At 38.3% G+C, this 26542-nt stretch overlaps 1 protein-coding gene across 4 annotated transcripts in view; it reads left to right on the top strand.

Moving 5' to 3' along the window:
- The window catches only part of NME7 (NME/NM23 family member 7), a 260881-nt gene that overhangs the window by 188935 nt on the left and 45404 nt on the right, over window positions 1-26542 (top strand). For 3 of the 4 annotated variants that reach the window (XM_022560184.2, XM_089911404.1, XM_022560185.2), the window contains one exon: window positions 18381-18488. In XM_022560184.2, the coding sequence (XP_022415892.1) occupies window positions 18381-18488 (108 nt within the window). Of the gene's footprint in view, window positions 1-18380; window positions 18504-26542 lie in introns of all 4 variants that reach the window. The other variant, XM_089911417.1, reaches the window with a different exon arrangement.

Genomic DNA, 26542 nt, shown 5'->3' on the forward strand with positions numbered 1-26542 from the left:
GAAATAAGTAAGAAATATATTGCACATATCCAAACCCACAGAGCAATAAAGTATTCAGATCCCCATTCTGTGGGTTCTCATGAAGCTCCTCCAAAAAGAGCTGCAAAATGATGTCTAGAGCCTGGGGTCCTGTTTGTGGTGACATTTTGTTATTTGTACAAGTCCCAGGTTTCACTTTGAACCCGGTAAAGTGTCTTCTAAAAGCAATAGCTGGAGACATGGTCACAGCTCTTCCCTCGTGCAATAGAAATATTCTAATTTTATTGAGATTCTCCAGTGTAAATTATGGTTGGTCTCCTATCTATATTGCCCAGGCTTCATCTTCACACCTTTAGAAATTCAGTTTGTTGGTGTACTTTTTGCATATTTTTAGAAATACTTCTATTTCATAATTCATGGAATATGGTTTTTGATTACTTAAAAAAATGAAACTCGTAGAGAAGATTCAAACCAACTCTTTACTATTATGGCAAATATGTATGTCCTCTTTTATATCCTGGGTCCATGCACAAATATTTGCTTCCCTTTCATTAGCCTTTTTCATTTCTAAATATTTTCTAAAGCATACATTATACAGATATGCATGAAGTGATGAGACTAAAAGAGGACCTCAGGGCAAAGTTGAAGCACCTTGAATTACCACGCCTTATAACTTTGAACTTATTTTGTATGGAGTGGGGAGCTATCAAAGGTGTTTGAGCCAGGGAAGAATCTGTCATGCTATGAGGGGCTTTGTGGTGGTATGTTGGAGTCATTTGCACGAACTTGCAAAGATACAGTTTTAGCATCACTTCCCAACTTCATGTTCCATCCCAGTGGGCATATTTACACCATGGAAATGGGCAAATAATACAAATCAGTTTGTTTTTTGATAGCTGGTGGTTAAACAATTCTTGACACATCACTAGTTGTTTACTTACCTGCCTGACTTCCTTTAAGGCTATGATCTCTTAGAGTAAAAATGTCTTATTAATCTTTATTTCCTTACTTTAGCACCAGTACTTCACATATTATAGGTATAAATAAATAATCGTTGAATAAATGGAGGGGCAGATTAACAAATGAGATTAGCAAATTAGGTAGCGACCAGTTGGTTGTGGGTAATGATGAAATTGTTATAAATAGCTCTAAATTATCTAACCTGAACATTTGGAAAGATAGTGATGCCACTAGGAACAAAAGAAGTGAAATGGCATTAGTGTTGTCTGGGATGGGGCGTTGGGGAATTAGTGAAAGATAATTGTTTTGGGACATGGGTTTGAGTGCTAGCAGAAGACCAAGGTTGCAGATGACCAGCATTTATTCCAATTACTATCCAATGACAGTTTTGAAATTATTTTTTATGGTGTTTTCTAAAATACTCACCTCTACAGACTAAAGTTCAAATTTATTTGTTTAAAAAAAGATTGCTTCATTCCAGGGTATAAGACAAAATAAAATTTCTGTAATGCATTCTTAATATTGCTTTGGCAGAGAAAAGAGAATGAGGAATTTTTTTGTTTGTTTTTAACAATGTAAATTTTGTATTTCAAGATGACAGTTTACAGTAATCCTGGGAAGAGAAAATGAATTTGGGGGGAGGATGAAGTTATCTTTTAGAATATAACTCCTGAAGAAAAAATTTTCTTTCTAAAAAAGCTATTATAGTTAAAGACTAAAGATGAGAAAGAAACGTCTTTGTACAATAAAGACTTGGGGAAGGAAAACAAGATACTTCTGAGGGCAACAACTTGAATCTGAATTATCTAGATAAAGGGATAGTCTGATTTTGAAATATTCTCATTAATAGAATAATTCAGTATATTCTGTACACAAATGAGTGGTTTTAAAATATATAACCAAGTAAATGTTGATATTGCAACTATGGTAAACAGTTGTTTCATTTTTAAATGAGGATCTTGCCTCAAGATCATACTTAAGAATGTGAGTTATTGCATTATAGAGCAATGGAGGAGTACATATCTTAAAAATAAGTAATAGAGAAGTTAAACATAAAATGAAAGATCATTTACTATAATGTGAACTCTGATGTTTACAGTGAGTTGGTCTTTTCTACGCTACGTATATTCACCATAAGATTCAATAGTTCTTCAGGGAATTAGGAATGTCTTTATATCCCCACTGGAAAAGCCAACTTATAAGCTTGCACTTATAAATCTAGTGCCACGCTGGTGGATTGCTCCCATCTCATTTTATATTCACCACGTGGTGTTTCGTATCTGTGATAAAATAGTAATATTATCCTCAATCAAGGTCACGACCAAGTCACTATCAGAGCTTTGGGATCAGTGCTTATGGTTTTTGATTCCATTCTCAGGTGTGCCCTAGTTGGAAAAAATCTGATATACAAAACTATCAGTTCACAAAATAGATAAATTAAGGGTGATTACTTGCATTTCAAAAGGATCTGCTTCAGGGTTCCTTAAAATAGGCACTTCTGAAGAGTGTAATTTAGCCAAAGGGAGCTGGACTATTGGTAACCAAGAGGCCTAATTTCACTGCCTATCATTAGCCAGGTTAATGAAGTGTATAAATTTGGGCATGTTAGTGATTTCATTCATTTATTCTCTCTTGCACTAAATCATTACTACTATTACTCAGTGATTCTTTTTTTTTTAATATTTACTTATTTATTTGGCTGCGCTGGGTCTTAGTTGCAGCATGCAGGATCTTTTAGTTGAGGCATGTGGGGTCTTAGTTGCGGCACGCGGGATCTAGTTCCCTGACCAGGGCTTGAACACGGGCCCCCTGCGTTGGGAGTGTGGAGTCTTAACCACTGGACCACCAGGGAGGTCCCTACTCAGTGATTCTTTTATGAGCATTCTCTGTGTGTTGGATATGAAAAGGTCATAGTCCTTGTCCTTAAGGAGTTTACAGATTACAATAGTAAAACAGATACGTGAACAAATAAGTGGCATTTTTGGTGGTAGAGGCAAGCTGGCTCGTTAGGAGACCACTATGGTGCTCTCATCACAAGATGAGAGGGTGAACTGTGGCCGTTGGGGTAGACTAGGAAAGTTAAGAAAAGGATGCTTTGTTAAAGAAATAAATCCATGTGATCGACATGGATTGGCTATGGGGCCCAAGGGGGAGAGAGAGAGGAGTCTTAGGATGACTCCCACACTTTTGGCCTAGATAACTTGGTTGAGTGGTGGTGCTACTTATGAAGAGAAGGAATTTAGGAGGAGGAGGATTTGTGGGGGGGAGAGGGAGATAATGAGATTAGTTTTGGACAAATTGAGTATAAGAGTCCTGTGGGATAACCAGGTGATGTTGGTTAGACAGTTGTATATTCCAGTTTGGAATTTAGGAAAGAGGACTGGGCTGAACTTAGGGATTAAAGAGTCCTCTGAAAAGACATGATTAGTAGTGAACAGATTGCCCAGGGAGAGCCAAAAGTTAAGAAGAGAGCAAAGAGAGAACTCTTGGCGGGAGGAATGTGTAAATAAAGGAGGCTGAGGAGGAACAGTCAGGAGGAGAACCTGGGCTGTGGTGTCATGTGGGCTGAGTAAAGGGAGAGATTCAGGAATAAGGGAATGGTCCACAGTGCTAAAAGCTGGAGAGAAGTCGCGAATGCAGAGATTCTATGACCAATTAGATTATTGGTGTCCTTTGCCAAAGCAGTTTAGGTAGAGTTGTGGGGCACAAGTTTAAAGAGTAAATGGGCATAGAGATTATTAAGACTTCTAAAAAGGGAAGGGAAGAGATGGGGGAGTAATTAAAGCTCTGTGTGTGTGTGTGTGTGTGTGTGTGTGTGTGTGTGTGTGATGGGAGAGACTTGAGCATTTATATAGGAGGCAGGAAAGAAGCTATTGGAAAGAGAAATGTTGAAATTGTAATGGAGCAAATTTCCTGACTTAGAGTGGCCAAGGAGGGTTAATTATTAAAAGGAAAAGAAATTCTTCTTTTGACACTGAATAGGAGAGGAGAGGATAAAATATATACATATATATGTGTGTGTGTGTATGTATATATATATAAAACTGTGGGTATAGGAATTTTAAGGAGATGCTTCTTGATAATCTCAATTTTCTCTGTGAAGCAGGAAACAAAGTTGTCTGCTGAGTGAAAAGATGTAGCTAAGGATACAGGCTTGAGGATAATGGTGTACATTTGTAATGTTAGCTGTGGAGGAAAAGTGGGCAACAGACATGATTAATTGATAGGTAGATAGATAGATAGATAAGATTAGATTATAGCCTAGGATGGCAGTGTGAGTAGCATGGCTAGATTGCCCTAAAGGTTATGGTCCTGTGTAGACTAAGGTCTCCTTTAGGTCAGAAAGGTTAATACTATAGATATTAGCAGTCTTGGCTCAGCTTTTAAGTAGAATGTTGCTTAGAAGTTACCCTGGGTCAAAAAAGAGAGCTACCGGTCTCTAGGTCTCCATTATCCAACATGATGGCCACTAGGCACTTACTGCTCTCAAGCACTTGAAACATGACTGGTTCAAATTGAGATGTGTTTTACAGATGATATACACCCAGGACTTTGAAGATGTAGTATGAAATAATGTAAAACAGCTCATTAATAATTTTTATATTAATTACTCATTGGAATGATAATATTTTGGATATATAGGGTTAAATAAATTATATTATTAAAATTAATTTCACTTGTTTGTTTTTGCTTTTTAATGTGGCTCCTGTTATATTTCTGTTGGACTGAGCTGCTCTTGGTAATTACAGGAGGCAGTTAGATGGTTTCGGAAGTGCTACTAACCTCAGTCTGGAATCTTAGCTGCTCATAGCGACTCTAAAGGGGATTATAGCACACCTGGGGCAGTTTAGGAAATTAGCCTTTTGAAAAGAGTTTGCCCAAAGTGGTTGGATCTTTGACTACACCCTTTCTTTAGTGCTGGATAGGAGATCTAAGACTGTCCATAGAACATGGTTATCCATATCTACAAAAGGTGAAAACCATCTGCATTGTCAGCCCAATAGGGAGTTGTGAGATTCATAGGAAATACTACCTGCTTTTTAAAATGAAAAGATTATGTGAGTGCCTCATGGTTAGCTATAGTTTTAAGTTTATTTTTTAACAATATGAAGATGAGTTTATCTACTGCTGTGTGCCTCCAAGTTGGCCAGACAGCACTAGACATTTTATGGGCATTACCTCACTTAATTCAGTCTAGTAGGCTGAACCTAAGCCTTTAAGACACCAAGATATTTCCACTAACTGTTGAGATTTATGTTGCTTCTGGGATCAATAATCTTAAATTTTATAAACTCTCTGTCCTATTTTATAAATTGAAGTATACCCATACTAAGATGCTACTTCTGATGGTACTTTTATAACTTTGCTGCTATATAAGGGATTTCAGCAAGAAGACATTATTATAGGTGACTTTTGAGAGAGCAGTTTCAAGAGAGTGGTGGTGAAAGCCAGATGGCAAGAAGGTACTTACTAAGTAGCAGCAGGGGTTGTCCTTTTGTGTAGAGATGAGGAAGAGAGATGGAACCTCAAAGTATCACTGAAAGTTCAGAGCAGGAAACAAACCAGCCTAGGGATTTTTTAAAAAGGGATTTAATAAAGGGAAGAAGTTTACAAACTCATGAGGAGGGCTGCAAGGCCTGAGTCAGGAGCTGCTGTTGGCGTTATTGATTTTAAGGGCATTTCTGCCTCTAGAAGCCAGAAGTTGCTGCTGCTACTGCCTCCACTGCTGCCACCATCACTGACGCTCATTCCCAAGAATCTGGTGACTCAGGCACTGAGTTTGGCTACCACAGCTGCCTCCAACCACTCGTCTCCTACCTTGTCTGCCTGTAGCACTATCAGCAGAGAGATGGCCTCTGCTCATTTCTGCCTTCCAGATCTCACTGGTGGAACATAATTTGCATCAAGAACGCTAGCCAAAAGGGTGTCTGGAGAATGTAGTTTATCCAACTAGAAGGCGGACAGAATGAAGGGTTGAGAGAGCCACTCGGTAGAATCTACCACAGCTGATTTACGTTGCTTATTCTGAACCATTTGTAAAGTACATAAACTTCTTGAGAAGAGGGAGAAGAATTTCTGAGCCAGAATATTGAAAGGGAATAATATGTGTTTTCATGCTTGAAGTAGGAAAGAGCTTGGTGGCTTTGAAAAATTGGAAGAGGTGGTTGTGACTAGACCATTTCAGGTGAGGGTGGAGAGGTAAGCAGAGGTCAGATCATGCAAGACTGTATAGCTAAAAAAAAAAAAAACTATAGCTTAGGTTAAAATTTTTGGATTTTCTCTTAAGAAGGAAAGCATCAGAGGGTGTAAGGTAGGAAAATGGTATAACTCAACTTATGTTTTATAAAGTCTACCCTGACTATTTTGTGGAGAATATATTTATCAAAAGCAGTGGAATCTAGGAGACTAGATAAACCAGGAAGGAACCAATAGTCTAGGTACGAGAATATGGTGGCAGAGTGAAGATAGAAAGTAGACTGATAGGGCTTCCCTGGTGGCTCAGCGGTTGAGAGTCCGCCTGCCGATGCAGGGGACACAGGTTCGTGTCCCGGTCCGGGAAGATCCCACGTGCCGCGGAGTGGCTGGGCCCGTGAGCCATGGCCGCTGAGCCTGCGCGTCCGGAGCCTGTGCTCCACAATGGGAGAGGCCCACGTACTGCAAAAATAAAATAAATAATTTAAAAAATAAAGTAAAGTAGACTGATATGGGCCATATGTCAGCATTTGTAATGACAGGATATGGCAAGGAATTGGGTGTTAGAGGTGCCAGGAATGGGTCCCAGCTATTTCATTATTTTATTCCTTTAGAGGGGTTTCTGAGTATTGAGCTATACATTTCTTTAGGAGAGTAGAGAAAGATTGAGCGGCAGTTATTTTATCAGGGTGTGGTAGACTGTGCAGGACGCTTTTTTTGTAGGGGGGAGGCTGAGAACGCCTCTCAAGTTTCTCAGTAGTTATGTGTCTATACAGGCATACCTTGTTTTATCATGCTTCACTTTATTGCGCTTCACTAACATTGTGGGGGGTTGTTTTTTGTTTGTTTTAACAAACCGAAGGTTTGTGGCAACTCTGCCACAAGCAAGTCTAACAGCACCATTTTTCCAATAGCATTTGCTCACTTCTTGTCTCTCTGTTACATTTTGGCAATTCTCGCAATATTTCATATGTTTCATTACTGTTACATTTGTTACAGTGATCTGTAACCAGTGATCTTTGATGTTACTATTACAGCTTGCTGAAGGCTCAGATGGTGGCTAGCATTTTTGGCAATAGATTATTTTTTAATTAAGGTATGTTCATTTTTTTAGACATAATGCTATTGCACACTTAATAGACTACAGTATATTGCAAACATAACTTTTATATCCACTGGGAAATCAAAAAATTCATGTGACTCGCTTTATTGTGCTACTCATTCTATTGTGGTGGTCTGGAATCAAACCCACAATATCTCCCGGTAATGCCTGTTCTTCAAAGGTTAAATCTCCTATGATGCAGTGTTTGGGAAAAACAGAAAAGCACTAGGAAAATGTTTACCAAGAAGGAATTTCATTTTCCTCTATACTAATGTTTATGTTCTCAGACTTTACTTACATAAGCAAGTCCTTGTGGTTTTTGCCAAAATACAAAGTAATTCACATGAAAAGCAAGCAAAAAGATTTGCCCAAAAATTTGAAAAGAGTAGAACCAGGGGATCATCATTTTACATTTAAAAATAATACCTCTGTCAAATGAGAGTTTATTTCAGCCAGAGCCTATTATTGACTGCAGGAGCAAACAGCTCATTAAGAGGCAGTGATTACTATGGCATGTGGTCTGCTGAAACCTAGTGGAAAAGATAGGATTGAATTGTCTAAATGTTTCACCTGAAATTACATTTGATTATAACCCTCTTCAGGTTCTATACATTTACATTACAGCTAATTCCTACTTAATTAAAGGTGAGATGTGAAGCTTGTCAGAGTTCACAAGCCAGATTTTAATGATTCCTCATATAAATAATTCATGTGGTCTCCAGAGCTAACAAGATAAGAGTATTTACTGTGAATTCTTCAGTAGCTCATTCAATGAGACTAACACATAAGTAGTTGAGTTCAATTTTGTAGTTCCTCTTTCTGAATCCTATGTGTAGGTTCTAGAAGGATCCTTAGACTTACAGAAAGTAGACGTTGGATCTCTTCTCTCGTTTCCTTTCCTACTTCCAATTCCTTCCAGTGTTTCATTGTCTTCTTTTAGTTGTGAATTAGTTTGATATTGCTCTTCTCCCAGGAATATAAAACTGTAACTGCATTAGTTAATACAAAGTTGCATGTAACTGGGAAAAATGGTTGGAGGATAAGCTTTGGTAAAATATTTTTGGAGTACCAGAGGAGTCAAGAAGAGGACTAAGCATGTATTTTTTAATATTATAGGACTCTGCCAAGGGGTACCAGTAATGGCTAGAAACATGGATGTTTACTGTTTTAATTATAGTGGTTGCTTCATTGGCCTTTGATATTAAATTCTGTTACCCTTGTTGCCTATAACATGAAGGCAATGATTGTAACATGATTTTTTGTTTTGTTTCACAGCTCCTTTAGGATAGCTAAGACTGGAGCCCTGCTACTTCCTCTGTTAAGATTTATCCACTTATCTATATCACTGCTAACATGGTTATCCTATAGATTAGGCAAGACTTTTTTTCCTTTTACTTAGAATTTTCCCAAAATTAGGCTAATGACCTGGTGTGATTCTGTACCACGTGTCACTCATTATATAAATATATTCTAAGGTTGATCACAAAGTTGTCTTTCTTCAAATTTCCATAATCAGTAAATTTTACAAATCTCTTCCAAATTTAATTCATTTCTTAAATGGAAGGTCATTTTCATTCTTGCATATCTCTCCTGTATCATGGAGAACTGAAACAGAATAGCTTTCCAGGGAAGCAGTTTGTTTTCTTTGTCCAGACATATTTTATCGGTCTGATAGACCTATTATTCAGTAAACAACAATATTCTTTATAATGCACAGGGTAATACAATAGCTATATAAACTTTCTCTTCTTTGTTTTCAGTATCCTGCTAATTACCATTCTACTTAGTGCATTTTTTTCCTCCGTGTCTTAGATTTAGAGGTCATTCTCTAAGCCAGATTTCTTCCTCCCCCTACAGGATTACCCGAGCGGAATTTTTAGTACTTAAAATGAGCTGTTCAATAACCAAGCATTTGACTTGACGCAACTGAGAAGGCAAGGTTGTAGTGGGGGATGGGTATGCCAGGAATTTGGTAGAGTTTGAAAGGCTTCTGACCTTTTAAGTACAAATAAATATTGCTCTTTAAAGAGTCTTATTTTCTCAGCATAACCCCTCACTTATTAATATTGTGGTAACTTAAAAATTATTTATCATATTAAATTTAAATTGCATTTTTGGTACTTTTGTTGCTTTTATTTACCCGGTACTCCTCTCTGCTTCGTTATGGGAGTGGGACTGTGCATAGTAGGATGACTTTCACCGTACAATGCAAGGAGCCAGAGCAGCATGGACCTATTGGGAATAATTAGGGAAAATCTGCCAGGAAAGGAAGGGGGGAGATGATCCATGGAGGATTTTTCTAGGCTTTAAACATTTCAGTATTTTTTACTTATATAGACATATTTGATATTTTACAATGGTCAAAACCAAAATAAATGTATTACCTTTTTAAAGAAGATGATCCAAAATGAAAGCCTAAATTTTAACAACAGATGTAAGAAAATACTTGTTGTTCTATTCTTTATCATTATCATTTACCTAAACAAAATACATTATACACGTAAAACTACTTCATATTTTCTGAGGTTTGTTTATAGATTAGTATTATCAAATATAAATGTCTTATTACTTGATTATTTAAACTTTTACCTTTATTCTAAAACTATCATTAATATTCTTGAAAAATGTTATATATTTATTAAAAGATACATGACTATTTGGTTGGATCATCTTTGACTATATCAAAATATACCGTTCTTTATCTCTTTAAGAACTCTCATCTTAGTTTCCTTTTAATTCTAAGGCTACATTAATAAAACTCATAGCCATTATCTATTGATTGTTTACCATATGACAGACACTGCTCTAAATACTTTTACTTACTATAATTCTCACAAAAACATCATAGTTAAGTCTAGCTACGTCCTATTTTTATCCCTGTTTTGCAAATGAAAACCTTACAACAGGCAGAAAGGTTAAGCAACGTGGCATGACCACACAACTAGTAAGTGACAGGCAAATTCAAATCCAGATTGCCTTCCTTCACAGCCCTTATTCTTCATTCTGCTCCATCCTGGCTCCTTAAATAGAAGTTTGCCATTTTATGTCAGTCAAAAAATAGTTAGCAAACATTTATTGTGTGCTCATAGTAAGGGATAGAATATTAAGGAAGTTTTATATTGTGTTAAAGGGTTGAGAGTCTAATGGAAACTTACTGAAATAGGCACACAGAAAAACTATATGAATTGCAAGTCAGGGGTTACAATAGGAGCATAAATTCCTATAGGAGCAGTGGGAAATGAAGGATTACTCTGGAAGGAATTCAATTTTTAGACACAAAATGATAGCAGCTAATATGAATTGAAGGTAACTTACTGAGTTTGGGGAAATGGAAATGTCAGTAAGATGAGTTTTCATCAGTGTGGCAGATAACCATGTGTGCCCATCATTCCCTGCCTTTCCAATCCTTAGAAATTATGGGAGATATATTTTATTTTATCTTGTTTTATTTTAAAGAGTAAATCTCCAGCCACTCTGGAAAACAAGAAAGAGTGCCTACCATTAGCAGACCATTAACTTTGAAAGGCAAAAAGCAGGTAGGATTGGACTGTTAAAGAGAAGCATATTCTAAAGCATGCAGGAGAGGATTGCTCAGAAGGGGCAGGGGGTCTGGCTGCACATCAGCCACAGTGGATGCAATGCTAAGGAGGGACCTGGAGCCGTCAGCAGGGTGATGAGTGAGGAGACTGCATAAAGAGCAGCAGAATAAATCAGCCCTTTCCCCTTTGCTTGCTTATGCTGAGTAGAGGACAGCTGATGCTGTTAACTACAGCCCAAGGCCACGAATGTGGGGCTTTAGCTAGAGGCAATGTGGTGGGTAGGTAGCTAGTGACACCCAGGAAAAAATGGGACGCCCCACTTCCTTAAGAAAAACAACCAGCATACCCTGCCTGTCAGTATGTCCCTGACCTCTATGACAGGTAAACAGAAAATTCCAAACAAAGATAAAGAGCCAAGAATTACCAACCATTTGAAGTTATTAACCCATACCATAAAGAAGACACCAAACACAACAAAGAGAATCAGTACCTAAGGAAAGCAAGTTAATAGAGCTAACAGAAGTCTTTAAAATAATATAGTCAGTATCCCCAGAAAGAGAATACTGGATCCATAAAAATAATTATAGATATGAAAAACTTAAAATATAATTTTTGAAATATTAAAAATACTCACTAAATGAGTAGAATTGTGCAGTGGACCTAAAAACAAATTAAAAACAAAAGTTTAAAAACAAATTAGTGAGGTGACAGATCAAATGGAGGAATTCTCCCAGAATATAACACAAAAAGACAATTAGATGGAAAGTATAAAAGAAAAGAGAGAGGGAAGATAGAACCAGAAGTTTCAATATCTATTACATAGAAACAGCTAAAGGAAAGAAGAAATAAAATGGAGGAGAGAAAACAATAAAAGAAATAACAGACTGAAGGTGTGTATCTTCAGATAGGATTGGACTGTTGAGTACAGAGCAGAATGACCAGTAAATGACCAATGCCTAGATAGAGAGATAATACAAAACCTTCCAGAAAAAATTAGTTACCTAAAAAGAATGGTAATCAGATTGCAATAGTCTGCAATGCCGTATTTGTCATATATGCTGTATATACTGAATGTATCACATATGCATGTGCATGTGTGCATGTCTGTGTGTGTATGTTTGTATGTATGTAATTAGTAGATGCTGTGGAGGGCCACTCAGATTCCCCTCTGCCCTTCACGACTGCAATGCCCATTTCCCAGCTCTGGAAGTGTTGGCTACTGACTGTAATACAATAAGTCCCTCTCCAGAAATTTCTCTCTGCCAAAGAAAGTCATCTGCCCAAGGACATGCCCCCTTCCCTGGAATGGCATATGTCCAGTGACTTGTCAATTTAGAGAGATAAAGGTCTGACCCCTTTGCTTCAACTGAGGACAACTCTGAAGCTCCAGAGCTTCTTGTAGGATGATCTGGGGCAACTGTTGTAACTGCATTGAACTTCAACTTCTCTCTCTGCCTAATCCTGTTTTCCTCACTTCCCCACAATAAACTTCCCTGAAGCCACTCCCCAACGAACTTCCTGTGTGCAAATCTACACCTCAGAGTTGGTTTCCCAGAGAAATGCAACCTGTGACAATATTCTTTTCCACTACCCATGAGACATTCACTATAATTGACTATGTATTAGGATGCAAAGAAAATCTCAACAAATTCCTTCAAAAGAAGAACAAAGAGACTGCCTTCTCTGACCACAGTACAACACCCACCCACCGCCTACACACACACATGAACATCTTTTGAGTTCAAGTGCTGTGTGTGTAGCAGACACCTACAAGAAAATATTTTAATGAACATGGTGATTTCCAAATAAAAGTGGGTAGAGAATAAGTTCTTATGAAGCAGTTTAATCAAAGTGAGTCACTTTAAAGTTTTCCCCCTAATCTGAAACAATAAGGAAAGGAAAATAAGTACTCACCTTTCATTCACCTTTCATAATTTTACAAAGTACATCTTTTTTTACAGAATGGCAGCTTACCACCACGTAAGTAGAGTAGGTGTTTAATATTGGGTACTTCATTCCCAGGAAAGTTATGGAGAACAGAATGAAAGTAATGAATATGAAATAAAATATAAGGTCATCCTTATTTCTTAGTTTATCAAAATGTTTTTCTTAAACTTGATACACTTATAACTGACATTTGATAGAAACCTTGGAAGTAAGACTTAATAAATAAACCCATGCCTTTAAAATTGCTTAAGTGATGGAATCACAGGTGTGAATGCTGCTCATCGTCCTTGCACCATACGCTACACCTGTCATAATTTTTGGTGATTTCCATATTCATACGGGTAATCCATTCCATACGTTACCTTTCCATCTGTTGTCCTCATTTCTTGTAACCTTCTTGCCCTCCACCTGACCTCAGCCATGGTTATATCTTAAAACTGGTCATTATAAATATCTATAACCCCCTCTCTGTGCACCTCCAGTAATTCCAATTTCAGGTATCCTATCTCTTGACTTTCCAGCTCACTTCTTATAACACACCGATTTCCATAATCATCCCATCCCACTAGGAGCTCTAATCCATTGACCTACCTTTTCATTGTCTCTAACCCCCCCTCTACCCCGCAGGGCCTCACTTACTTTCATCCTCAATTAAAATTTCTTTTGTCTATCATTATCATTGTTTCCTTACATACAGTTTCAGCCCCCTTACCCCTCTCTTACTTTCTTGTTTTCTGTTGGTAAAACCCCAACCCTCAGGGCTTCCCTGGTGGCGCAGTGGTTGGGAGTCCCCCTGCCAATGCAGGGGACGTGGGTTCGTGCCCCGGTCCGGGAAGATCCCACATGCCGTGGAGCGGGCTGGGCCCGTGAGCCATGGCCGCTGAGCCTGCGCGTCCGGAGCCTGTGCTCCACAACGAGAGAGGCCACAGCAGTGAGAGGCCCGCGTACCGCAAAAAAAAAAAAAAAAAAAAAAAAACCCCAACCCTCATTAAATTCAGCCTTCTACCTAACCTTTGCCTGCACCCATGACTGGAGAACACTCAGGCGTCCTGAACGATCTCCCTTTACCTTCATGATCATTAACCTCAAGAGGGCCCTCAGTGCTGCCGAGCAGTCACATTCATTTTTCTAGTCCATTCACTCTTCTCCTCTCTTAAAGTGTCTTGTACCTCCTTTTCTGTCCTCAGATCCCCAAAACCTCTTCCCCATCCTTCCTCTCAGCTGGTGACAATCTTGCTGACTTTTTCACTGGAAAATAGAATTAGTCAAAAAAATAAAGTCTAGAGGGAACTTTAGAGATGTTCTATATCTTGTTTAAGATGGTGGTTGCTGAGTATATACATTTGACTAAATTCATGGGGCGGTGCAGTTAAAACCTATGCATGCTATCGTATGTAAGTCATATCTCAATAAAAACTAAAAATAGAGAAAGAACTTCCATAAGTTCCAGCCACTACATAAACCCACATAGCTATAACTGGGCCCATGTACTGTCTTGATGCTCAGGGTGAATGTTCCACACTCTTAGATATAAGGCCAACTCCTCTACTTTGTCACTTGCTTCCATCACTCCAGCAATTCTCTCTTCTCCTTTCTGTTTCATCAGTTTTTCCCTTTGTTGGATGATTCCTATCAGCCTGGAAAGGTATTATTATTTCTCCCACTTTAAAACAGCATCCCCTCCCCCTCAAAAAAAGAAAACCCTCTCTTTTTTTAAATATCTTTATTGGAATATAATTGCTTTACAATGTTGTTAGTTTCTGTTGTACAACAAAGTGAATCAGCTATATGTATACATATATCCCCATATCCCCTCCCTCTTGAGCCTCCCTCCCACCCTCCCTATCCCACCCCTGCAGGCGGTCACAAAGCACCGAGCTGATCTCCCTGTGCTATGTGGCTGCTTCCCACTAGCTATCTGTTTTACGTTTGGTAGTGTATATATGTCCATGCTGCTTTCTCACTTTGTCCCAGCTTCCCTGTCCTCCCCTGTGTCCTCAAGTCCATGCTCTACATCTGCGTCTTTCTTCCTGCCCTGCCACTAGGTTCATCAGTACCATTTTTTTATATTCCATATATGTGCATTAGCATACGGTATTTGTTTTTCTCTTTCTGACTTACTTCACTCTGTATGACAGACTCTAGGTCCATCCACCTCACTACAAATAACTCAGTTTCGTTCCATTTTATGGCTGAGTAATATTCCATTGTATATATGTGCCACATCTTCTTTATTCATTCATCTGTTGATGGACACTTAGGTTGCTTCCATGTCCTGGCTATTGTAAATAGAGCTGCAGTGAACATTGTGGGACGTGACTCTTTTTGAATTATGCTTTTCTCAGGATATATGCCCGGTAGTGGAATTCCTGGGTCATATGGTAGTTCTATTTTTAGTTTTTTAAGGAACTTCCATACTGTTCTCCATAGTGGCCATATCAATTTACATTCCCACCAACAGTGCAGGAGGGTTCCCTTTCTCCACACCCTCTCCAACATTTAATGAAAAACCCTCTCTTGATTCTACTTCCCTCTCCAGTTACTGCTCCATTTTTCTCCTCCCCTTTGCAGTAAAATTCCTCAACATAGTTGCCTGTATTCACTTGTGCCCGTTCTTCCTCTCTCATTCTCTCTTGAAACCATAATAATAAGTCTTTAGCTTTTCTCCACTCCTCAGAAACTGCTCTCGTCAAGGATATCAGTGACTCCACGTGGTCTAGTGGCCAGTTCTTCGTCTTTAACCCTGTGACTTTTTTTTTTTTTAATTTATTTTCTTTTTGGCTACATTGGGTTTTGCTGCGTGCAGGCTTTCTCTAGTTGCGGCGAGTGGGGGCTGTTCTTCTTCGTTGAGGTGTGTGGGCGTCTCATTGCTGTGGCTTCTCTTGTTGTGGAGCACGGGCTCTAGGCACACAGGCTCAGTAGTTGTGGTTCACAGGCTCTAGAGTACAGGCTCAGTAGTTGTAGCACACGGGCTTAGGTGCTCTGTGGTATGAGGGATCTTCCCGTACCAGGGATTGAACCTGTGTCCCCTGCATTGGAAGGGGGATTCCTAACCACTGTGCCACCAGGGAAGTCCTAACCCTATATGACTTAACATTTGACACTGTTGATAACTCTCTGTCCTTGACATTTTTCTTCACTGTCTTCTAGGAAAGGATGCTGCTGCATTTCTTCTTACCAAGCTGGCTGTTCCTTCTCAGTCTTCTTTGTTCATCTCTCCTCATCTCCTTGACTTTTTAATGACATGATGTCATTAAAAAGTCAAGGTGTCCCTGTGCTTCCTCTCCTTTGTTTATACTCACTGCCTTCATGATCTCATCTAACCTTTACATACCATATATATGCTATTGACCCCCAAATTGTTATTTGCAGTGTGGAACACTCCTCTGAACTCTAGACTCAGCCGATCGTGTATTTGACACCTTCACTTGGATGTCTAATAGGGAACCCAAACTTAATGCATTCAAAACCAAAATCTGGGGGACTTGCCTTACCAGGTGAAGACTTATTATAAAGTTATAATAATTAAGACAGCATAGATGTAAAAATAGACAAAAAGTCCAATGGAATCAAATAGTAAACCAAGAAACAGACCCATACATCCAGGGAAACCTTTCATATAACAGAGCTATCAATCTCATTGGAGATTGCAGGGGAAAGAGAGAAATAACTCAAAAAATGGTGCTAGGGCAATTAAATATCCATATGGGAAAAATGAAAATGGACATCTTCCTCACATGATAGCCAAAGTCAGTTCTAGATGGATCAAGAACTTAATGTGGAAGGCAAAACTTTGAAGATTTTAGAAGACAATAGAGATGAGTATCATTATGCACTCGGAGTAGGGAATAATTCCTTAAGAAACAAAAAGCACAAATCGTAAATTGATAAATTTAATTTCATTAAATTTTAGTATTTCTGGTCATCAGAAAACATAAAACTCAAAGACAAGCTACATATTGGGAAAAGATATTTGCATCATATATAACTGACAGAAAATTAGAATTCAGAAGGTATTAAGAATAACAAAAGGAAAAAGAATAACCCAATAGAAAAATGGAAAAAAGTCAAGAATAGGCATTTTACAGAAAAGGATATATATGAAAAGACACTCAATTTCTTTAGTTATCAAGGAAATTCGTACTAACACAATGAGATACCATTTCACGCTTGCCTAATGGCAAAAGTAAAAAGTCAGCCACTATCAAATGCTGGCTTTGGTATGGATAGTGGGAATTCTTGTGCATTGATGGCCGAGGGCAAATTGTGACAGCCATTTAAGAAAATAGTCTGATAGTACTTAGCAAAACTGAATATGTATGTGCCCCCAAGATTCCAGAAGAACTCTTGCACATGTGCACCATGTACAGGAATGCTTGTAGCAGAATTGTTTGTGATCGTGTGTGTGTGTGTGTGTGTGAGTGTGAGCGTGAGCGTGTGTGAGGAGAGAGAGGTGGGAGGACAGAGAGGTGGGGAGAGAGAGAGAAGAAATTAATTGAATGTCAATCATCAGGAAAATGGATAAAGTATGCTCTATCATACATTGGAATATATATGGTAATAAAAACAAATGAATTACAGTTACACATATTTACATGGACAAATATGAAAAACAATGCCTTGAAAACTAAGTAAAACAAGGGAATATTTAAGTAAAATTGATATTAATGGTAACCTCTGGGTGGAGATAGGGATGGGATGGAATGAAGATGGAGCACACCGGGACCTTGAAAGTTATTGTAATATTATTTTAATTCAGCTTAATAGTGGGCACACGGGTATTTGTTTCATTATAATTTTAAAATATGTGTAGTAAATGCCTTTTTTGTATGTATATTTCAAAATCAAAATAGGATTTTAGAAAAATTTTAACTTAGAAAAACAGACTATTAAGTAGGTCATTGATACTCCCACATCTTCAATTTTTTTTTTTTTTTTTTTTGCTGTACGCAGGCCTCTCACTGTTGTGGCCTCTCCCGTTGCGGAGCACAGGCTCCGGACGCGCAGGCTCAGCGGCCATGGCTCACGGGCCCAGCCGCTCCGCGGCATGTGGGATCTTCCTGGACCGGGGCACGAACCCGTGTCCCCTGCATCGGCAGGTGGACTCTCAACCACTGCGCCACCAGGGAAGCCCACATCTTCAATTTTTTTTAACTTCTTGTTTCTTTTACCCAAAATTTTATGAGTTATTTGTAACCATTTTTTTCCCTTAAATGTGAGATAGCACTAAACTGATACAACTGTAACATTTTAAAAAGTCTTTTGCAATCAGTGCCATCAAACTAGTTCATTTTAAGTTAAATTGTTAGGATCGCTATTGTCTTTATAAAATACAAGTCTTTCACAATAATGAGCTGGGTTCATATTTATGTGATTCCCATAATCTGTTGATAAAAAGAGATATAATTATTATTGCCCTCGACATAGATTACAGTGGACTTTACATTGGGCCAGAGAAAAAGCTTTATGAGTGAACTGAGAATTTTCATTGCTCAGTTTTCATGCATTCATCCTGTTTCCAGGAAAAATCATTACCAACAATGTATACATGTACATGTAATGAATAATTAATGAATGTATTTCGTACAGCTGGTGTTTTTTTTAAATTGACACTACATGGCTGACTTTAATCTATATGTGAATGTGTATTTATTTAATAGGAAATTGCCCGGCATTTACGCCCTGGAACCCTCCGAGCAATCTTTGGTAAAACTAAGATCCAGAATGCTGTCCACTGCACTGATCTACCAGAGGATGGCCTATTAGAGGTAAGATGAAGAAGGGTAAGCATCCTATTTATATTTCAAACTCATAAATAATCTCAGCAGGTCTAGTGTGTAAGGAACCTTTTAATACTCTTGGATTACAAGGTTCTTTGGCCATCGGATAACTTCAGACTGCAACTTTAAAAGACCAAATTGTAGGATGCTGTAGTAATGGGGTAGTCTTCAAAGAACTAAGGTATTTTTCTGATTGGCATATAGTATGGTTTAAAAACTTAAAAAGTAAAAAGCTATAGCATTGATTAAATAACGTGAAATTTATTTAAAAATCAGGTAAAAACACCATTACCTTAGGTTTCTAGTCATGATTTATCAATGAAATTGTGCAATGTGATAGCATTAAAAGTAATAGCTACCATTTTAACTTAGAAAAACAGACTGTTTTGACTTTTTGTATACCAGGTTCTGTAATAATTATGATAAATGCTTTGTATAAATTATTTTTTTAATCTCCACAGCAACTCTGATAGGTTGGCATTATCATGTCTGTTTTATCAGAAAAATGAAATTGAGACTCAGAGAGGTTACGTAACATCCTCAAATCAAACAGTTAATAGAGGACGAGGCCATATTTTGATTTCTCGTCTGTGTAATTAACATAACATAAGAAACAATGAAAAGAATTATAAGAAGATATAAGTGAAAAATTGGTGTGGTTTGGAATTAAGAAAGTCACTTCACAGCCAAGGGAAGGAGGCCTTAAAGAAAAGATTGGTATTTTTAACTTCTTATAGTTTAACTTCTTATAGTTTTGTGTCAGGAGGAGCTAAATGAAATTAAAAGACAGCTGATAACTTTAAGTGATTAAAGCATGAATGACAGAAAAATGATTGATATCCTTAATACATATTTATTTTAGTGAGTAATATGTTTTATATCAAATCTATCAGTCGTTTGTTTTTTTTTTTTTTTTTGTATCTTTAAAAGCCTTTCCCAATATTTCGTTTCATTGTCTTGCACTGAAATATTCAACTAGCCTGGAAAGCCTGGAATTAATTTGCTGAATGGTGTGAGGTATGGGTCTAGTCAGCTGTCACAACATCGCTTATTAAATCCTTTTATTCTTTCATTGTTATTTCTCATTTATTGAATACTTATATACACCTGTGCCTGTTTCGAACTTTCAATTTTATTCTATTGGTCTGTGCCAGCAAAATACTATTTTTATTATTGCACTTTATACTTTTAAAAAGTTTTCTTGGTTATTCTCTTAAATTTATTCCTCCAAATGAACTTTACATGAGTTTACCAAGTTCTTTAACGTAGCGGTCCCCAGCCTTTTTGGCACCAGGGACCGGTTTAGTGGAAGACAGTTTTCCAATGGACTGTGGGGGGAGGGGGAGGATGGTTCAGGCTGTAGGCCGAGTGATGGGGGGCAATGGTTCAGGCGGTAATGCGAGCTATGAGTAGTGATGCGGAGCGGCAGATGAAGCTTTGCAGGCTTGACCGCCGCTCACCTCCTGCTGTGCGGCCCGGTTCACAGGCCTCGGACAGGTACCGGTCCGTGGGCCAGGGGTTGGGGACCCCTGCTTTAACCCACCCCCACAAGATGCCAATGGAACCTTGACTGACATTACAGTATGTTTATAAATTAATGTGGGTGTGACATAAGTATAATAATAGTTCTCCAGCTGTGTATGTGGTATGCCTCTTCTTTTATGCCTCTTTTTTTATATGGGTCTTAGACATATAGCCTATTAAATTTATTTCTATGAGTTTTTGTTTTAGTTGCTATAAAGAGTGACTTTGCTACCTCCATTAAGATTTTCTGTCATAATCCAAGATGTTAATCTGCTAAAATCTTATCCAAACTGCACCGTAGTATGAAATGTAGACATGCATACTTCTGAAACATAAAACTGTAACAAATTTTATTTTTATTACACAAAGGATTAAATATTTACTTTATACTTTAACCTATTTTATAAATATTCCCTTTACCTTCTGATAACTTAGGACCTATAGGTGAGGCTTGAATTCAGACTGTTGTTCAGGGAAATTGAAAAATTATTAACCGTGAATTTTATGCCCATTAAAAAATATTACTGAAGGTATGCTTGTGATTTTGCTCATACAATTTGAAATAGATTATTACTGGCTGCAGTTTACAGAGCCATTTTCTAAATGATTAAAATCTTTCTAACCAAACTGCACAGGAAATTTAATTGCAAATTAATGCCTGTGTGGTTCAGAGAGTTAATCAAAAACGGAAGTTAGAGCTCCAACAGCCTCCTTTCACCTTGCTGATGATTCATACTTGATGTGCCCTGGAATAAGTCACTTTCCATGCCTCCCTTCTCTTATCAATAAAATAGAATTAAGAGTGCTGATCCTATCAAGGGATGTTCTGTTAGTTAGGGATTAACTATTTGCAGATTATCACTTAGCTTTAAATGGTAAAATTTTATTAAAACAAAACAAAACACTATGAGGCCCAAAGAGTTATCTGCTCATAGGTTTTTAAAGTGAAATTTAAAGTGACACAAAGACAAGCTCTCTGATCAGGGAAGCACTTTGTACTTAGATCTACTGTTCATTAAAGGAACATCCTTTAGACGTAGAGTGACCATGAAATGTATCGCCCAATCTAGAATTAAGCAGCCAGGATGTTAGGCCAAAAGGTATAAACAAGAACTGTCATCAGCACACTGGTGTCATGGGTTCCCTAATTATATGGCAAGAAGGGAAAAAAGGGAGCAACCTACTTCTCCTTTTTCTCATGTGATGTTTACTGACCTGGGTTTTTTGTGTCATATGTGTAGAGGTCAGAAAGTATGGTTTCCATTTATATTTTGTCACCATCCATGATTTTATTTACTTACTCTTAACAGCAAACAGTTATAGAGTGTGTTTTACTTGCTAACATTGTGATAGGATTTCAAAATCAAGCAAGATATTTCCTCTGTCCTCAATGAGCTCACAAGGTTTTAGAGGTCAAGGATCTTAGCATGAATATTGAAATATGATTTCATTACATGCTGCTGTTGTGACACAGCCACTTTTGTGGTTATAGGGAAAAATGACAGCATCTGTATAGTATGAGACATTCTAAGATGTTATTTTGCTGGTAACATGCACTGAGACTCTATTGGTAGTAATTATGAAGATCTTAAATTTGTGCTTTAGAGAAAGCATTAGTGGAAAAAATGTTTAGCTTAACTTGTAATAAAGAAATACTCGTTTTCCACTAATGGAAAAGAATTTTTAAAGTATCAGTGCCCACTTCTGGTAAGGTTACAGTAAAATAGATACCCTCGTATTGCTGGTGACAGCTATGTGGCAGCAGGTATTGAAAGCCATGGGGTTTTTCCATACACGTTGTCCCAGAATTCTGCTTCTTAGAATCTCACCAAAGGAGTAGGAATAGAAGCAGGACTACTAAATGGAAAGTTTTCTGCACAGATGTTCACTTAAGAAATATTTGTGGTAATTAAAATTGGAGATAGGGTGCATGTCTAAAGATATATCTGATGTTCTTTCCTCTGATTAGGCTTCCATGACACCCGTAGTCTGCATCGGAGGCTCATCTGTGTGTTTTCATAAAGCTTTGCTTTCCTCTAATACAGTAGTGTAGTCAAGAGTCAACATAGATCTGTACTCCAGGGTGAGTTACTTATTTCATTGTGCCTAGGATTCCTCATTCTGTAAAAGGAAGATGATAGCAGTGCCTGACCTTTCAGGTGGCATAGTGTCTAGCACACAGTAATTGCTGAACAAATGATAACAATTATATTATTATTATTATTACAGCACATTTTGTTTGCTTGTAGATATTTCCCCATGAGACTTAGTGCTCATAGGGAAGAGATTCTGTCTTGCCTGGCCTATAAAAACTTTAATAAGTCATTTTTGAAGGAAAAGACAGAAGAGTTTGGTTAAATAAATTGTAGTTCATGTACTCAGTACAAAAGTATGTAACCTTTTTTCTTTAAGGTTGATAAATGAAGACTCTGTAGCAGTGGTTTCTAGCCTTGGTTGCATGTTAGAATCACCTGAACAGTTTTTAAAATACTGATGTCCAGACCCACCTTTAAAGATCCTAATTTTTTTAAAAAAGTAATTTCAAGCTTAGTATACAAAACTTTTTTTAAAAAAATGTCTGGGATTAAGTTGCCAACATAATGTCCCGTTTTTCTGAGTACTTTAGTGTGTATTTTTAACATACAGGGACATTTTCCTACATAACCACATCACAAGCATCTAAATTAGGAAATTAATGTTGATACATTACCACTATCGAATCTTCAAACTCCATTCAAGTTTTGCCAGTCAATAACCAATGGATCTTTAGTAGCAAAAGGGTTCAGGTCAGAATCATGCATTGCATTTAGTTTTCCTCTTACTTTCTTATAATCTAGAGCAGTTCCTCAGATTTTCCTTGACTTTTGTGACCCTGACACCTTCGAAGATAATAAGTAGAGATTCTAATTTAATTGAGTCATTCATTCCTTTGCTCATCAGAAACTTTTCTAGATGGCTTGCACCTACAGTTCAAACAAGATACTGACATATTTATTTTATTGTATGGCATATACTCTTTATGCAAAGTCATTTGTTGGCCTTCCGTTGTCCGTGAAAATGTGTGATGCCTTTTTGACGTTGTGACTCCGCATTGTGTCTTCCTCCCCTCTATCCCCTTCAGCATTAGCCCTTCTCTCACCCATGTCACTGATGATACTTCTGAGGGTCAGTTTTACTTTCTCCTTGCTTTCTTTATCTCTCCCAAAGCTTTATTGAAAAAATATATATATTCCTCTGCCTTTCATTTTACTTCTGTAGTCTGTTCCCAGGGCTGTCTTTCTCTGATTATCTTCAACACTTTACATGTACTGTAATTGAAATTCTCAAAGTTGCCTAATAGGTATATGGTAGAAAATTCAAGTGTGTTTGAATTTTGAATTCTGTACACCAAAATGATACATTGGTCATTCATCCAGATTCATAAGTCATTCATCCAGATATTTACATTTTTTTAAAACTAAAAACAGCACTGGGGACATAGCAATAAACAGGGTATGCGTAGCTCTTGGCTTTACGGAGCTCACCTTCTAGGAGATAATAATCATAGTAATTGTTTTCTGGAATGATGAAAATATGGGTCTTTCCTCTGTTTTTCTTTTCCAAATGTTCTATAACTTGGTTATATCACTTCTGTGGTTGTAAAATAAAAATTTAAGAAATATATAAAATATTTAATTGTATGTATGACTAGTCAATCAAAACAAGTCTGAATTTGGATATGTAATTATTTCTGCATTGATTCTTGTTCTGGTACACTCTAGAAAAAAAAGAATCAAGCATTTACCAGAAATAAACATAGGTGTATAGTTTATAAGATGATTGGACAGGCCTGGATTTCTTGGCTGTGGTTAGTGTAGGCCTCTGAACACTAATACTCATAAGTTATCTTTAGTTTTAGTTTCTGTGTTGAATGAAGAGTTATGATTTTTACTAGTACATTGTCCAAGAGGGAACAACTTGTACAAGGACAAGAGCAAATAGCTTTCTCTTAGAGATCTAAAAATAGTTTAGTAAGGCAGGGGCTTTGAACTTGACATGGAAAATGACAAGAGATAAGGGTTGAAAAACCAGCAAGGGCCCTGTAAAGTCGTATTAAGACGTCTGAACTTTATCCAGAGGGCAATAGAAACGTTTTACACAGGGGATTAGCACAATCATCCCTATGTTATAGGCGTCACTCTGGCTGCAGTGTGGAGAGCAAATCAAAGCGGGGTTGGGAGGGAGACAGACCAGGGAGAAGGCTATTAAGATAATTCAGGGAAAGATTCTGGTAGTCTGAATGGCTATGACAGTTTGGATAGCCAGAAGCAGGAAGTGTCAAAAGACTTTTAGGGGGATAGACGTGACAGCCCCAGAGACTGACTGGATGTGAAGGATTAACACATGCAAGGAGAAGGAGACTAGATTAACTCCTATCTCCAAGTGAAGATGGTGGTACAGAGACTACCATCCTTGTGATGCTAAAATTTCTGGAAACCAAAGTTTTTTCATAAGCTTGAGGGCAAAGCCTAACCTGATCCTCCCTCGGTATCCACAGGGGATTGTTTCCAGGATACCAAAATCTGTGGATGCTCAAGTCCCTTATGTAAAATGGCATAGTATAATCCACCCTTTGTACCCGTGAATGCAGAACCCACATATATAATTTTTATATAACTCATTTAATGTGACTGTTCACACTGCTGAAGAAATATTAATGTATTAAATAGTGGGGGAACTTCCCAGGTTCTTTGTATAATATATCCCAGGATGGTTGTGAGAACTACAGTTATCACCTCTGTGTTCCAGGCTTGAAAAAGGGGAAGAGCCGGGGACAAAAGGTGGAAAATGCCAGCTCAGCCAGCACCCTCCTCCCCACCCACCTTAAAAAGCTTTTCCAGAAGCCCCAGCCAGCAACTTCTGCTTATGATTTATTTGCTGGAATTTCGTTCTACAAGCACCCCCTTCTTCAAGGGAAGCTGGTAAATGGAGTTCTGTTAGTTGAGAATCATTAGTACCTCCAGCGAAATCAAGTTTCTGCTAGAACGCAGAAAGGCAGGACGAGCACTGGGGAGGTGACGAGCAGTATCTGCCATAGGAGGTCAACAGCGTAACAGGGGTATTTAGCCAGGGACCGGCTTTCTGGTAGAGTTGGCCCCTGCCCTTCCCTAGTATGGTCGTTCTCAAGCTCCTCCCCTGATCAGCAGCATCTGCATCACCTGAGAACTTGGTGGGAATGAAATTCTCTGGCCCCACCATAGAGCTATGGACTCAGAAATTCTGGGGATCGAGCCCAGGAATCTGTATTTTGATTCTGATGCCCCTAATGTTTGAGAACCACTGCCCTAGTGCAGTGGTTCCCAGCTGATGGCATGCATCAGTATCACCTGTGGAATTTTTTAAACTACATGAGCCTGGAGCTCCATCATAGAAAGTTCTGGGTTAGGTAGGTCTTGGATGAGCTTCCTGTATCTGTATTTTTTAATGTGGCAGGTGATTTTGATATAGCTAACAATTAAACTAGCATTTGGAAACCACTGCCCTTCAGACTTTTTGGAAAAAGTTGGTCATGATTCTGCTTTTGAGGGAAACCTAGACCCTGTGGGCAAGCCAGCAAAGGGATTATTTTGCTTCGAAGATTCAGTGAGAATTGGAAATAGGAACAACCTCTGAAATTTGAGGGGATCTGTAGCCTCTGTCAATGGATTCAGCTGCAGCCAAGGGTTATTATACTCCCAAGGGAGTCTCAGGCTGTGATTGGGGACATCTTTGGCTTCCCAGGAAGAGGGCAGCCATGACTTGGTTGAGGACCTGGGTTTCTTGGGGAAAGGCTCAATGTTGAGGCTGCCAAAATGCCCCTCCAGGAGTAACTAGAGGCCTGGGGTACATGTGTGTGTACATGGGAGTGTTGATTCATGCTAAGGCTAACAAGGATAGAGGCCCTGGGTCTCTCACAGCTGAAAACAGTTCTCAGATCCTTCACATCTGCACCCGCAAATTAGCTTGGGCATGTGGTTCACAGCTGTGCCAGGAACTAAGTCATGTCTTTCCACCCTGCTGGTTGTGTAAGTGCCTTGAGGGCCTGGACCTCTCATAGATTTTTGTCTCTCTAGCTCCTTCCTTCCATATTGCAGGCTTTTAGTCAATGTCTGTTGAGTCAGTGCAGGGGGGAGCTGGGAGAAGGTATCATTAATGGGGTCAGTGCACCTTCATCCCCCTTTCTCTCTTCACATGGCTAAAAAGTCCCAGCCTGATGAGGGTGAGCCCTACTTTCAAAGGCCACACCCACTATTCCCTCCACTTACCAGTTGTCAGAAAAGTCTACTGCTGCCAGCATCTTTTATTGCTGACTGTATGCAGGTCAAACCTGATACATGTGCATGTGGAAAGCTGATGGTTCACATAGAATTTTCTTCCTTCTCAAACATAATATTTCAAAGTCTCCACATTAACCTTGAAAACATCCTGAAAACATAAGAAGCATTAGGCTATCAAATTATAATTCTTTACAGTCCAGTTAGTATTTCATCAGAATTGGG

Source organism: Delphinapterus leucas, chromosome 1, assembly GCF_059928025.1.
Source record: "Delphinapterus leucas isolate spDelLeu-1000000601 "Yukka" chromosome 1, BTC_Dleu_Yukka2, whole genome shotgun sequence".
Classification (NCBI taxonomy): domain Eukaryota; kingdom Metazoa; phylum Chordata; class Mammalia; order Artiodactyla; family Monodontidae; genus Delphinapterus; species Delphinapterus leucas.